The 12,345-nt window shown below is 44.3% G+C and overlaps 1 protein-coding gene across 6 annotated transcripts in view; it reads left to right on the top strand.

Moving 5' to 3' along the window:
* The first annotated feature begins 417 nt into the window (after positions 1–417).
* LMLN (leishmanolysin like peptidase) overlaps positions 418–12,345 on the top strand; it is a 103,022-nt gene continuing 91,094 nt past the window's right edge. For all 6 annotated transcript variants that reach the window (XM_058662037.1, XM_058662036.1, XM_058662035.1 and 3 more), the window contains exons 1-5: positions 418–641; positions 8,033–8,130; positions 9,097–9,127; positions 10,631–10,713; positions 11,480–11,597. In XM_058662037.1, the coding sequence (XP_058518020.1) occupies positions 432–641; positions 8,033–8,130; positions 9,097–9,127; positions 10,631–10,713; positions 11,480–11,597 (540 nt within the window). In that variant the 5' untranslated portion in view covers positions 418–431. The remainder of the gene's footprint in view (positions 642–8,032; positions 8,131–9,096; positions 9,128–10,630; positions 10,714–11,479; positions 11,598–12,345) is intronic.

Raw genomic sequence — 12,345 nt, 5'->3', positions numbered from 1 at the left:
TGCTATGAAGTACTAATACTATAAAATAGTATAGAACACACATAGGAAACAGTGACGAAATAGACCTAAACGTGGTTCCTCGCTGGTTAAAAAAAAAAAAAAATTCGCCGCTCCCTTTTAGAAAGAGTTTGCAGCTGTTTATGTTTACTTTAAGTGCCTGCATAGTTTTGGTGAATCAAAGAACTGGAAACACGGGCACGATTTAAAAACAGGCAAGCCACCCACCAACCCAAACGCCCGCCAGTGTTTCTTCTTCCCAGTGGCCAGCTCACGTTCGCCGCTAAGCAGCATTTATTGGCTGGCTTTGCTCCGCGAAACGCGGCAGACGTGCGGGCCGGACTCGCCGTCGGCCGCCGGGCACTTGTTGCGGCCGACGCCAGCCAATGACCGGTCACCCCCTCCCGGCCCGGCGCCGCGGCGTCACGCACTCCATGGTAACGACGCTCGGCCCGAAGATGGCGGCCGGGCGGAGCGCACCTCCCGGCTCCTCAGGCCCGGGCCGGGGACGACGGGGCGGCCCTCTGTGGGTCCGAGGCGTCCTGCTGCTGTTGGGCGGGCTTCCGGCGAGCACCACCTCTGTCCCGGTGGTCTCCTTGGGCAGCCCCCCTCCCTGCCGGCATCACGTCCCCTCTGACGCCGAGGTAGGGCGAAGGAGGGGCGGGAGCGGGCCTGGGGAGGGGCTGGCGTGGAGAGGAGTGTTTGGAAGCAGGATGTTGTGGGAGAAAGCCTCCCGGGGACCGAGCGGGACTGTGGAGGCTGTGGCCTCCTTCACCCCGCGAAGGGACTTGTGAGGCACGCGGAGCTCCTCACTGCCTGCGCGGCGGCCGTGCTGGGCGAGGCGTCCAAGTTGAGCGGCCCTCCTCCGAGGCACCTGGCGCCAAGTGCGAACGCGGACCGCTCCCCGCACTCTCCCCCTCTGGAGAAGGCCGGCTCCCCAGATGGCCTGATGGCACTGCTGCCTGGCCAGGGAGCACACTTTGGGGACCGCTAGTCGGAAGATTTGGTTAAGAAATTGACTGGAGAGCCAGGCGGTGGTGTTGAAGAAAAAGCTAAGGGTGGGAGTGTGGTCCTGGAAACGAAATTCAGGTTTGTTTCCAAGTGATTTGGGCGTTTGTTTGCTTCGCCTTGTTGCTCTGCGCTGGAGGGTCCTGCCCGCTTCCCTCTTTGTTTTCTCTCGGTTGAAGCTCTTTTCCGTTTCAATTTAATCTCTCATCCGGAATGTTCTTTAGATCTATACTCTGGTCTGGTAGGTAAGCAAGTACTGCCCCGTGGTAGTTAATGGCTGCTTCTTCAGGCACATCTTGCCTTTTGTAGTTGAAACTGTAAGGTGCATTGAGGTAAGGTTTGTGTGTCATACACAGAACTTGGCCCTGAAATGGGTCCAGACACTCAGTATTCTGGGACAAAAGGGACGGTATTTGAAGCAGTTTGCTGTTGGTTTTACTGCATCTTACTGTATCAAGATTCACCTAGGAAACCCAAGGCCAATCATTCTTGGGGTTAAAAAAATCCTACATGCATACTGTTTGTAACCATGTAAACCAAAATACCAAGTTTTGAAATGAGTAGCAATATTTTGGTTTTTAGCATGGCATTGCATTTTTATTAAATTTCTTCTTTTTAAAAATTCCCGCAGAGCCTGTTCTTCTTTCTTCAAATTGTTTGGGTTAGGATAAAAGAATAGCTCAGATAACTGCAGAATTTCCATTCTAGAAGAAATGTGGGTGTCGGGTTCCTGTTAGCGGCTGTAGCTCATGCACCTGTCTCTGACTTGCATTTGACCTCCTTTGGTTTTGGAGATGAGTGAAGTTGGAACTTGCTGAAACTTGGCCCATTGTTTCTGTCTGTGCTCTGTGACTGAACCAGCTTCATGGTGCCAGGGCTTATGTCCCCCAGCGTCCTCGGTGCTTCAGGAACATCCTCACTGTTCTTTAACCTGACTCAATTCTTTAACCTGGCTTTGGAGTCTGGGCAAATCACTGTACTCATACTGGTGGCTACACATTTGTTGAATATGGCAAGAAATTACAGTAATGTACAGTCTACATGGGGATGGGGAACTGCAGAACACATTTTTTATTTTAAGATTTAATTTGAAAGGCAGCTTTTTTTTTTTTTTTTTTTTTAAGATTTATTTTATTTTTATTACAAAGTCAGATACACTGAGAGGAGGAGAGACAGAGAGGAAGTGGAGCTGCCGGGATTAGAACCAGCGGCCATATGGGATCAAGGTGAGGACCTTAGCCACTAGGCCACACCGCCAAGCCCTGAAAGGCAGCTTTATACAGAGAAGGAGTGACACAGATCTTCCATCTGCTGGTTCACTCCTCAGATGGCTGCAGTGGCCAGAGCTGATCCAATCCACAGCCAGGAGCCAGGATCTGCTACTGGGTCTTCCACATAGGTGCAGGGGCCCAAGAACTTGGATCATCCTCTGCTGTCTTCATCAGCAGGGGCCTGGATCAGAAGTAGGGCAGCCAGGATATGAGTTCGTGCACATGTGGGATGCTGGCACCATAGGCAAGAGCTTAGCATACTATACCGAATGGTGCCGAATCCAATCAACTGTTCTTAACTGAAGCATATAAATTTTGCTTTTACTTCTTATAATGTAGATGAAAATATAACCCATCATATATTGACTCCATGAACCCATCTCCAGTCTGAGGGGAAGGGGCAGTTAATACAAATTTTCTCTTTTTTTTTTTATTTTATTTTTTGATAATGATTACATGGATGATCAGGGTTGAAAAGATCGACATCTAGGGAAAATTGGGTGAAGTCATTGCTTCCAAATTTGCTATTTCTTGTCCCTGGAGGAAGGGGAGAGACAAAGGGGGAGCCATTCATGACTTTCCACACATCCTGCTACCCAGGCACATGTCTCAATGTGTACATATTCTGAGGGTTCTGTCCAAGTGGTTTGGATAGTTCTGAAATGCTACTGATTTCACTGATCTGAGAATGATGTCACCCTCCCAATGTCTTTTTTCTTTTAAAGTATTTGTTCATATGTATTTATTCATAAGCCAAGTGACACAGAGAGCTTCCATCCACTAGCTTGTCACTCAGTAAATGCTCCCAACAGCCAGGGCTGTGCGAGGCCAGAGCCATCCGTGTCTCTCCCATTGGTAGTAGGAACCCAAATACTCGTACTGTCAATCCCTGCCTCCTGGGTACATTAGCAGGAAGCTGGATCCCAGGTGTGGAGTAGCTGGGACTCAGGCAGTCACTTTAGTGTGGGAGATGTGGGCATCCCAAGCCACTGCCTGACTTACAGCACCAGGATGCCCTCCCTCTAGTCCTCCTTTTCTAGGGTTTTGTCACAAATCAGTGTTAAAGTTTGTGCAGACTTCCCTGCAGCAGATGATGTGATCACGTGATTTAGTTTTTACTCTGTCAGTATTGTAAATTATACTGATTTTTTTTTCAATATTGAATGAATCTGTACGTGGAGGGCAGGTGGTTTGCACAGCGGTTAAGACCCTGCAGGCATGGGGGTGCGCTGAGTTAAGCTGCTGTTTGGGCATTGGCATCCTATATGTGTGTGCTGATTTGAGTCCCAGTTGCTCTGATTCTCTTCCACCTTACGGCTATATTCCTAGAAAGGCAGCTGATAATGGCCCAAGGACTTGTGCCCATGCAGACCTTGTGGGAGAACAGGGTTCCTGGCTTCAGCCTGGTCATTGCAGCTATTTGGGGAATGAATTAATGGATGAAAGATACCTCTGTGTATGTGTCTGTTGTTCTGCCTTTTGAATGAGTGAATGAATAAATGTTAAAAAAAAAAAAACCAACATCATGTGGAATGCTTGCATCCCATGTTGAAGTGCCTAGGTTTGAGTCCTGGGTCTTGATTCCTGCTTTGTGCTAATTTGCACTCTAGGAAATAGCAGGTGCTGGCTTACATAGTTAGGTCCCTGATACCAATAGAGAACACATGGATTGAGTTCCTGGCTCCTGAGCATTTAGGCAGTGAACCACAAGATGAGATCTCTTTTATTTTCTGTTTCTCTGCAAATTAAGTAAGTAATTTTAAAAATTTTAACTTTTTTGGTTATGATGTATTGCCCATTTTACACTTTGCTCAATTTCTATCTTCTAATATATTTCTTTAAAGATTTATTTATTTGAAGAAGTGACAGAGACAGAGGAGGAGCTAGATGGCCTATGTACTGGTTCACTCCCAAAATGACTGCAACATGTGGGGACAGGCCAGAAGGAAGCCAGGAGCCAGGAACTCTGTCGAGATCTCCTATGTTGGTGCCGGGATCCAAGTACTTGGGCCGTCTTCCACTGCTTTCCCAAGAGCATTTGTAGGGGGTGGATCAGAAGTCGAGCAAGCAGGACCTGAACTGGCACCCATATAGGATGCTGGCACGGCAGGTAGTAGCTTTTCCCAATTCGCTGGCACTTACATAGAAAACTAGTGTTGGCAGGTGGCAGCTTAACATGCCACAACCTTTGCCCCTGGTCTGCTAATTTTCTGTTGATTTTATATTTGTGGGAAATGTTTGTTCGTATTTTTTCCTTTGTTTGTTTTTAAATGTATTTATTTGAAATTTGTCTGGGAAAGATCGAGAAAAAGAGAAAGCATATTCCTCTTCCATGGTTTATTCCCAAAGCCTGCTAGTGCTGGCACTGTTTCAGATGGAAGCCAGGATCCTGGAACTCAGTCCAGGTCTCGCGGGTGAGTCACAGGGTCCTTCACCTGCTGCCTCCCAGGCCTGTGTTAGTGGGAAGCTAGAGTCCAGAAGGGGGCTGGGAGACAGACCAGACCTGCTGATAACAAACGTGATAGTCCTAACCAAGGTCTTAACTGCTGAGTTAGGCAACTGCCCTTCAAGGAGAACTTTTTTCTTCCTTTTTTTTTTTTTAAATTTTCCAAGATTTATTTATTTATTGTTTGAAAGGCAGAATAAGAGAGAAGGAAGGCCAGATCATCTGTCTGCTAGTTTCACTCCCAGCTACAGTGTCGAGCTGGGTTGCTGTGGAGGTGAGGTGCCAAGGCTCTCTGACCCTTCCACCTGGGTGCAGGATCCCAAGGCTTTGGACCCTCCCCTGTTGCCTTCCCAGGCCGCCAGCAGGGAGCTGATGGAGTCACCAACACTCAAGCTGGTACCCATTTGGGATGCTGGTGCTGCAGGCAGAGGCCCACTCTGCTGCATCATGGCACTGGCCCCCAGGCATAGCATAGTTTCCAAACATAGCAGTCTTAGGCCTACTGGTTAGCTCTTTTCTACAGAATGATCTTCATATACACCCCCCTATTTACCTTTCTTTTGGTTTTAGACATCCTTCCTATAGAGCCTAATTACCATCTGAGTCCTTCTGTTCATGGTAATGAAGTCTTGAAGTTTTCATTTATCTAAAATGTCTTTATTTCCTTCTCATTTCTGGAAGGTTGTTTCATTGGATCTGTATGTCCATTATACCTGTTTGCTCCATTGTTTTCTCATCTCCATTACCTTTTAAAATTATTCATTTGAAAGAGGAAGAAGTAACAATTGAGACAGAGAAACAGCTTTCTGGTGCTGGAAGCTCTGAGACACAGACACAAATTGAGGAGTATGCACAGGCAAAAACAGCCTGTGAATCTGAGAGGCCTAATTGCTGTAATTCCAAGGTTGGATCTATGCACATTCTGCTGCCGTTTTTACCCCTAGTACCTTCAAGTAACATTTTTAATATTCAGATTTTATAATGTTATCCATAGGGAGATTGTTCATATTAAGCTGCTGTTCCATTTCTAGAAGCCAGCAGTTCCCTGCGTCTATTTTCACATGTACTTGCCAAGCTTTATATCCCTGATTCTGTACTTTGGCATGTGGTCTATTGCATCTGAGTTTAAAAGTGAGTTGATCTGGGCTCGGCAGCGTGGCCTGGTGGCTAAGGTCCTTGCCTTGATCCCATATGGCCGCTGGTTCTAATCCCGGCAGCTCCACTTCCTCTCTATCTCTCCTCCTCTCAGTATATCTGACTTTGTAATAAAAATAAAATAAATCTTTAAAAAAAAAGTGAGAAAGTGAGTTGATCTGCATTTCATTCTTTCAGTCTTCCTCTGATATCACCTTCTCTGCAATGTGTCCATGTAGATAAGTCTTAAGTTCCTCCGTTCTGGAATCTTTATTCATTGTTAGATGTATGTCTTTCATTAACTTGAGCCAATTAATAAACAAGCTCTAGTCTAGGGGCATGTGTTGTGGTATGGTGGGTTAAGCCACACCTTGGGATACTTAACCTGTATCAGAGTCCTGGCTCTTCCACTTCTTACGTGCCTGGGAAGCAACAGGTGATGGCTCAAGTACTTGTGTCTGTGTCACCCACTGGAAGCCAAGAATGGAGCTTTGGGCTCCTGACTGACCTGGCTCTGCCTTTGCCTGTTTGAGGAATTGAAGGTAAAACAGTAGATGGAAGAGCTTGCTTGCTCTCTCTGCCTTTCAATAGATAAATACATACATAGATACATATCTTGAAAGAGAAGAAACTCACCTGAGATCAGAGTCAGTGAGTTTTGGAGCCAAGAATAGAGCCTTAACAATTGGTAGATGCTAAATCTTTTAATCACTGGCTTCTGCAAGACGTTGAACAGCAATTTAAGAATTTAAGACTCCAGATTTCCTGAAAGGCAGCTGGGAATTCCACAACCCATTGCTGTGCTCAAATAGTTCAGATGGTTTTTGAATGACTATAAAATAGTTTGTTCCCTGGAGATACAGGTTGAGTGGATTGGGAGAAAGATTAAAAGCAGGGTATCAGGCCATTACTGTAGAGCAGGCAATGGGTACTATGGAAACGTCTGTTATTATTTGGTATTAATAGACCAGAGGCGATAGTGTAGTTGTTTTCTATAATGTATGAAATTTCATTTGCCTTGTATAAATTTTCAGAAGTAGAGTAGTAGAAAGATGTGATTGTTCATTGCTTTGGGTTTTAAGAATGAGACAGTATAATGGGATGATGGACTGTCTGACATTGTCTGTATCAGCAGTATCGGGACACACTTAAACAGCAGACTGATGGAATTGTCCTTGTGACATTATGGGAAAAATCATTCGGGGAGTGTAAAATGGAGGAAGGGGAATCCCAAACTATGCAGAATTGTATGATAAATTTCAAAAATAAAAACAACAACAAAAAAAAGAATGTGACAGTATAGCTAGCAAAGCTTTTTTTCCTGTAGTTAAGAGCTGCAAAAAGTATCGATTCTGCTGAGATCTAATTATCTTTTTATTTCCCCCTTGAAAAAATTTCACATGAACTAGAGAAAGTATTCAGAGTAAAACCCTCTCTTGTAAGCAAACGTTCATCCTGTTTTAAAGTGATCCATTCCTTTGTTCCCTGAAGACTCAGTCAATTTAAAAATAGTCTGTTGTAAGAAACTATAAATAGGTAATGCAGAAATCTAAAAGCTTCTGGCAGTTTTTCTCTTCCCAAAATGATTTATTCATGTAAGTCAAGTTCACGGCAGTGGTAGTACTGGCCTCCTAGATAACAATGTCTGCATGGAAGGTGTTTTAAGATTCAGGGTTATTGAAATGATGAATGTAAACACACCAAGGGACATTTTATCTGGAAATTATGCCTGAGATTTACTTCACTAAGTTGGGATCTCAATTGGCTAACCTATATGCTTTAAGTTGTTGTTGTTTTGTTTTAACTTTGTTTTTTTCCCCATCTTTTCCCCTGGGGCTGGCGTTGTGGCATAGATAAGCTTCCCATATGGCTGGCTGTCTGAGTCCTAGCTGGTCCACATCTGATCCAGCTCCCTGCAGATGTAATGGGAAAGCAACAGAAGATGGCCCACGTCCTTGGGTCCCCACACTAACGTGAGAGAGATCTGGATGAAGCTCTGGGCTCTGGCTGCTGGACCAACCCAGCTCTGGCCACTATAGCCATTTGGGGAGTGAGCTAGCAGATAGGAGATCTCTGTTTCTCCCTTCCTCTCTGTATTTTCCTCCCTCTCGCTCTCTCTGTAACTCTTCTTTTGAAATCAAAACAGTAAGTCTTAAAAAGTTTTCCTTTTTTCCAGGTCATAAATAAGGTCCATCTTAAGACAAATCATGTTGTGAAGAGAGATACTGATGAGCATTTAAGAATCAAAACTGTGTATGATAAAAGTATTGAAGAGTAAGTACACCACTGTTTTTCAATTTTTTTTATTATAAATTTAAATGTCAAAGATACATTCATCTTTGACATGAGACTAGCATATCTTTAAAGTAGATTTAAGCTGCAAATGCTTTTTAGCCTAAAAAGATACAGGCTCCAGGATGTAATTAAAATCTATACATCATGAATAATTGAAACAATTGAATGTGAATATCCTTTTGTATGGTCAATAATAGGCCTGGAAAGTGCTTATCAGTGAGTGTTTGGTGGAAAAATAAGAGAGATTGATGCAAACAGTACTAAGGAAGTTTATAAAAGTGTGACCAGAGAGACTATATAGTCTGGGTTTTAGTGTATGAGAAATCTAGTACGCAGATTAGGACTCGGTAGTCATTTCAGAAGAGTAGTTGTTGTCTCACCCTACCTTTTCCATCCTAAGTGATGGAGAGAACTTAGAGTCCTGTTGAGCGCCATGCTTTCACACACAGTGAGCTGTCCAGGACTATTGGAAGTGAGCGTTGAGATTTGGACAATACATACTGTGAACAGTATTCCTTGGAGCTCTTTTTTTTTTTTTTTAAGATTTCTTTATTTTTATTGAAAAGGCAGATTTACAGAGAGAAGGAGAGACAGAAAACTCTCCCATCTGCTGGTTCACACCCCAAGTGGCCACAGTGGCCAGAGATGAACTGATCCAAAGCCAGGAACCAGGAGCTTCTTTTGGCTCTTCCACATGGGTGCAGGATCCCAAGGCTTTGGCCATCCTCTACTGTTTTCCTAGGCCACAAGCAGGGAGCTGCATGCAAGTGGAGCAGTTGGGACATGAACTGGCACCTGTACGGCAGTTGCAAAGCAAGGGTTTAGCCATTGGGCTGACCGTTGTGCCAGACCCTCCCTGTGGCTCTTTACAAAAGCATTGTCAACAAATGAGACAGTGCTTTGCTTCAGAATCACAGTTCTTATGTTTTGTATCATCATTTTCAGGTTGCTCCCTGAGAAAAGAAATCTTGTAAAGGTATGTAATAAATACTCATGGCTTGAAATGAATACTTAAAATAGGTGCATTTCATTATATATAAATTCTACACCAATAAAGAAAAATAGAATGACTAAATAAAGGATGTTGGTTGTGAATATATGTGTCATTTCACCAAAGATGTGCTTGTGATGTACTCGCAAATTTTTGATGTTTGATATTCGGGTAGAATCTTTAATAGACTTTAAAAAAGTTTATTTGAAAAGCATAGCTAGAAACAGAAGGGAAAGAGAGATAGAGAGCGATAACTTCCATTCTTATCTCACACCCCACTGTGGGCTGAGCTGGAATGAAGCCAGGAGATGAGAGCCTCATCTGGGTCTCCCGCACAAGTGGTGGAAGCCCAAGTTCTTGGACCATCTTCTGCTGTTGTCTCAGGTGCATTAGTGGGGAGCTGTATGGAGCTGGACCAGAAGTGGCGCAACCAGGATTGGAGCCCTTGGCATCCATATGGGATGCTGGCATTGCAAGCAGCAGCTGCTTAACCCATTGTACTAAAGCACCATCTCCCTTTTTCATACTTCAATATTATTTCTTAAGTATACTGACTCAAGATGTTTGAAAGTAGGATATGATTAGGATAAGTGAAAAAAATAATTTATGACTACATTGAGAACATTTCTGCAAAGTGCATTCTTTTAGTGGGAATGCTGTTTGTCCTGGAGACATCTGACCTAATAGTACGCATGCTGAAGTTATTTATGGAAGTGCTAGCCTCACCAGATGTTGAACTCTGGCACCTCACTCATACACATCAAGCCAGTTCATGGTGGGTCCTAGAAATGGGGAAGTAACTAAAAATAAGGTTTTCTTGGGGCCATCGTTGTGAATTAGTGGATAAAGCTGCTGTCTGCCATTATCCCATATGGGTACCAGTTCTTGTCCCAATTTGTATTCTGGCTGCCTCACTTCCACTCCAGCTCCCTGCTAAAGTCCTGGGAAAAGCGCTGGGAGGATGATTTAAACTGCTTGGGCCTCTGCCGCTCACATAGGAGACGCAGGTGAAGCTCCCAGCTCCTGGCTTCAGCCTGCTCAGCCCCGGCCATTGAGGCAACCTGGGGAGTGAACCAGTGGATGAAAAATTTCTCTTAGTCTGCTTTTTTTTTTTAAAGATGTTCTAAACATAAACTTATTTCATGATGAAATGACCTACATTGTCTCAAATTTGAAGTAACCTGGAATAATGATTGAGATTTGTGTTTTCTGATTTCCACTGAGATGAAAGTAGGGAAGAAAGGTTGTACATGGTGCTGTTTTCCTGAACTTGGTTAGAAGATGGGGACCCTGCCTTCCTCCTGGGCTCACCTTGCCCTATGCCTCACTACGATCTTTAACTCACCAATGCCTACATTTCAGAGACATTTGTCCTCTTGGGTCGTTAATGTCCTAGGCTTCCTTGTGTTAAATGTAATTTATTCATACCTAATTTAACTGGACTGTAGTTCTGACTCTTTTTTTTCCCTCAATTTTTTTCTCTTTCAGAATAAACTTTTCCCACAAGCTATTTCTTATCTAGAGAAGACTTTTCAGGTTCGCAGACCCGCTGGCACTATTTTACTTAGCAGGTATGTTACATGGATTCTTCCGTTTACTTGTTTAGTACTCTCCCTTCCCATTTGACCAATATGACTAAGAATGGAGCCTACACTGGAATGTATAATTATGCTCTCAGAGACCAAAAAGACAGACTATGTGGAGAAAACAACAGTACTCCCATGCTGGGTCACCATTCTTTTTTTTTTTTAAAGATTTATTTATTTTATTACAAAGTCAGATATACAGAGAGGAGGAGAGACAGAGAGGAAGATCTTCCGTCCAATGATTCACTCCCCAAGTGACCGCAACCGCCGGTGCGCGCCAATCCGAAGCCGGGAACCAGGAACCGCTTCCAGGTCTCCCACGTGGGTGCAGGGTCCCAAAGCATTGGGCTGTCCTCGACAGCCTTCCCAGGCCACAAGCAGGGAGCTGGATGGGAAGTGGAGCTGCCGGAATTAGAGCCGGCGCCCATATGGGATCCCGGGGCGTTCAAGGTGAGGACTTTAGCTGCTAGGCCACAGCGCTGGGCCCTGGGTCACCATTCTTTCCTTGATTTTCCACCTGTCCATGACCTACCACACACCTCTGCCTTCCTGTTTTCACGTGCTTTCAGTGTTGACTTTATGAAGTATTTGAGTTCCCACACAACCAAAAAAAAATTTTTAGGTTAGTTTCCTAATTAAAATATGTAGCCTTTGTTAACTAATAGATCAGTGACTAGCTTATTTGCACGTTTTTAACTTCTCTGAACTGTTCTTTTTTTTTTTTTTTAACTAATCTGATACACAAATGAAGACAATGTGCAACGAATCAGTATCTGCGGAAGGAGAACGACCCTCACCGGTACTGCACTGGCGAGTGTGCCGTGCACACCAGGTGCGGCCCTGTGATAGTGCCCGAGGAGCATCTCCAGGTAGCGCCTTCCCCCTTCCCCGCTAACCCCTCCTTGGAATATTGTTCTTACGCTTCAACACAGCCTCAGGGAAGATATTTGAATCTTTTTTTTTTCTTTTAAAGATTTATTTTATGTTAATTGGAAAGTCAGAATACAGAGAGGAGGAGAGACAGAGGAACACCTTCCATCCATTGATTCACTGCCCAAGAGGCCACAATGGCTGGAGCTGAGCCAATCAGAAGCCAGGAGCCAGGAGCTTCTTCCAGGTCTCCCGCATCGGTGTAGGGTCTCAAGGTTTTGGGCCGTCCTCAACTGCTTTCCCAGGCCACAAGCAGGGAGCTGGATGGGAAGCAGGGCTGCCGGGATTAGAACAGGCATCCATATGGGATCCCGGCTCATGCAAGGCGATAACTTTACGACACTGGGCCTGAATCTATTTTTACAGCCTTAATTTCATTCTTGTACCAAGAGGCATTACAGGTGCACTGATTTTGTTCTTTTATTGATTTTCAAGAAAGCTTAATGGTGTTTTCATTTCTTCCTCATTTACCTTTGTGGTTTCAGAACGTTTAGAATGGTCTTTGTCCTTCAGAGAGTGTTTTGGCTACCTCAGCTTTTGTTGTTGTTGTTTGCTTTATAAGATTTATTTGTACATTTGAAAGGCAGAATGACAGAGAGAGGAGAGACAGATCTCCCATGTGTGATTCACTCCCCAAATGACCACAGTGACTGGGGCTTGAGCAGGCCACGGTCAGGAGCCAGAACT

The sequence above is a fragment of the Ochotona princeps genome, chromosome 3, assembly GCF_030435755.1.
Source record: "Ochotona princeps isolate mOchPri1 chromosome 3, mOchPri1.hap1, whole genome shotgun sequence".
NCBI lineage: Eukaryota > Metazoa > Chordata > Mammalia > Lagomorpha > Ochotonidae > Ochotona > Ochotona princeps.
Note: the sequence above shows the minus strand (reverse complement) of the source record. Positions and strands in the feature narration are given on the sequence as shown.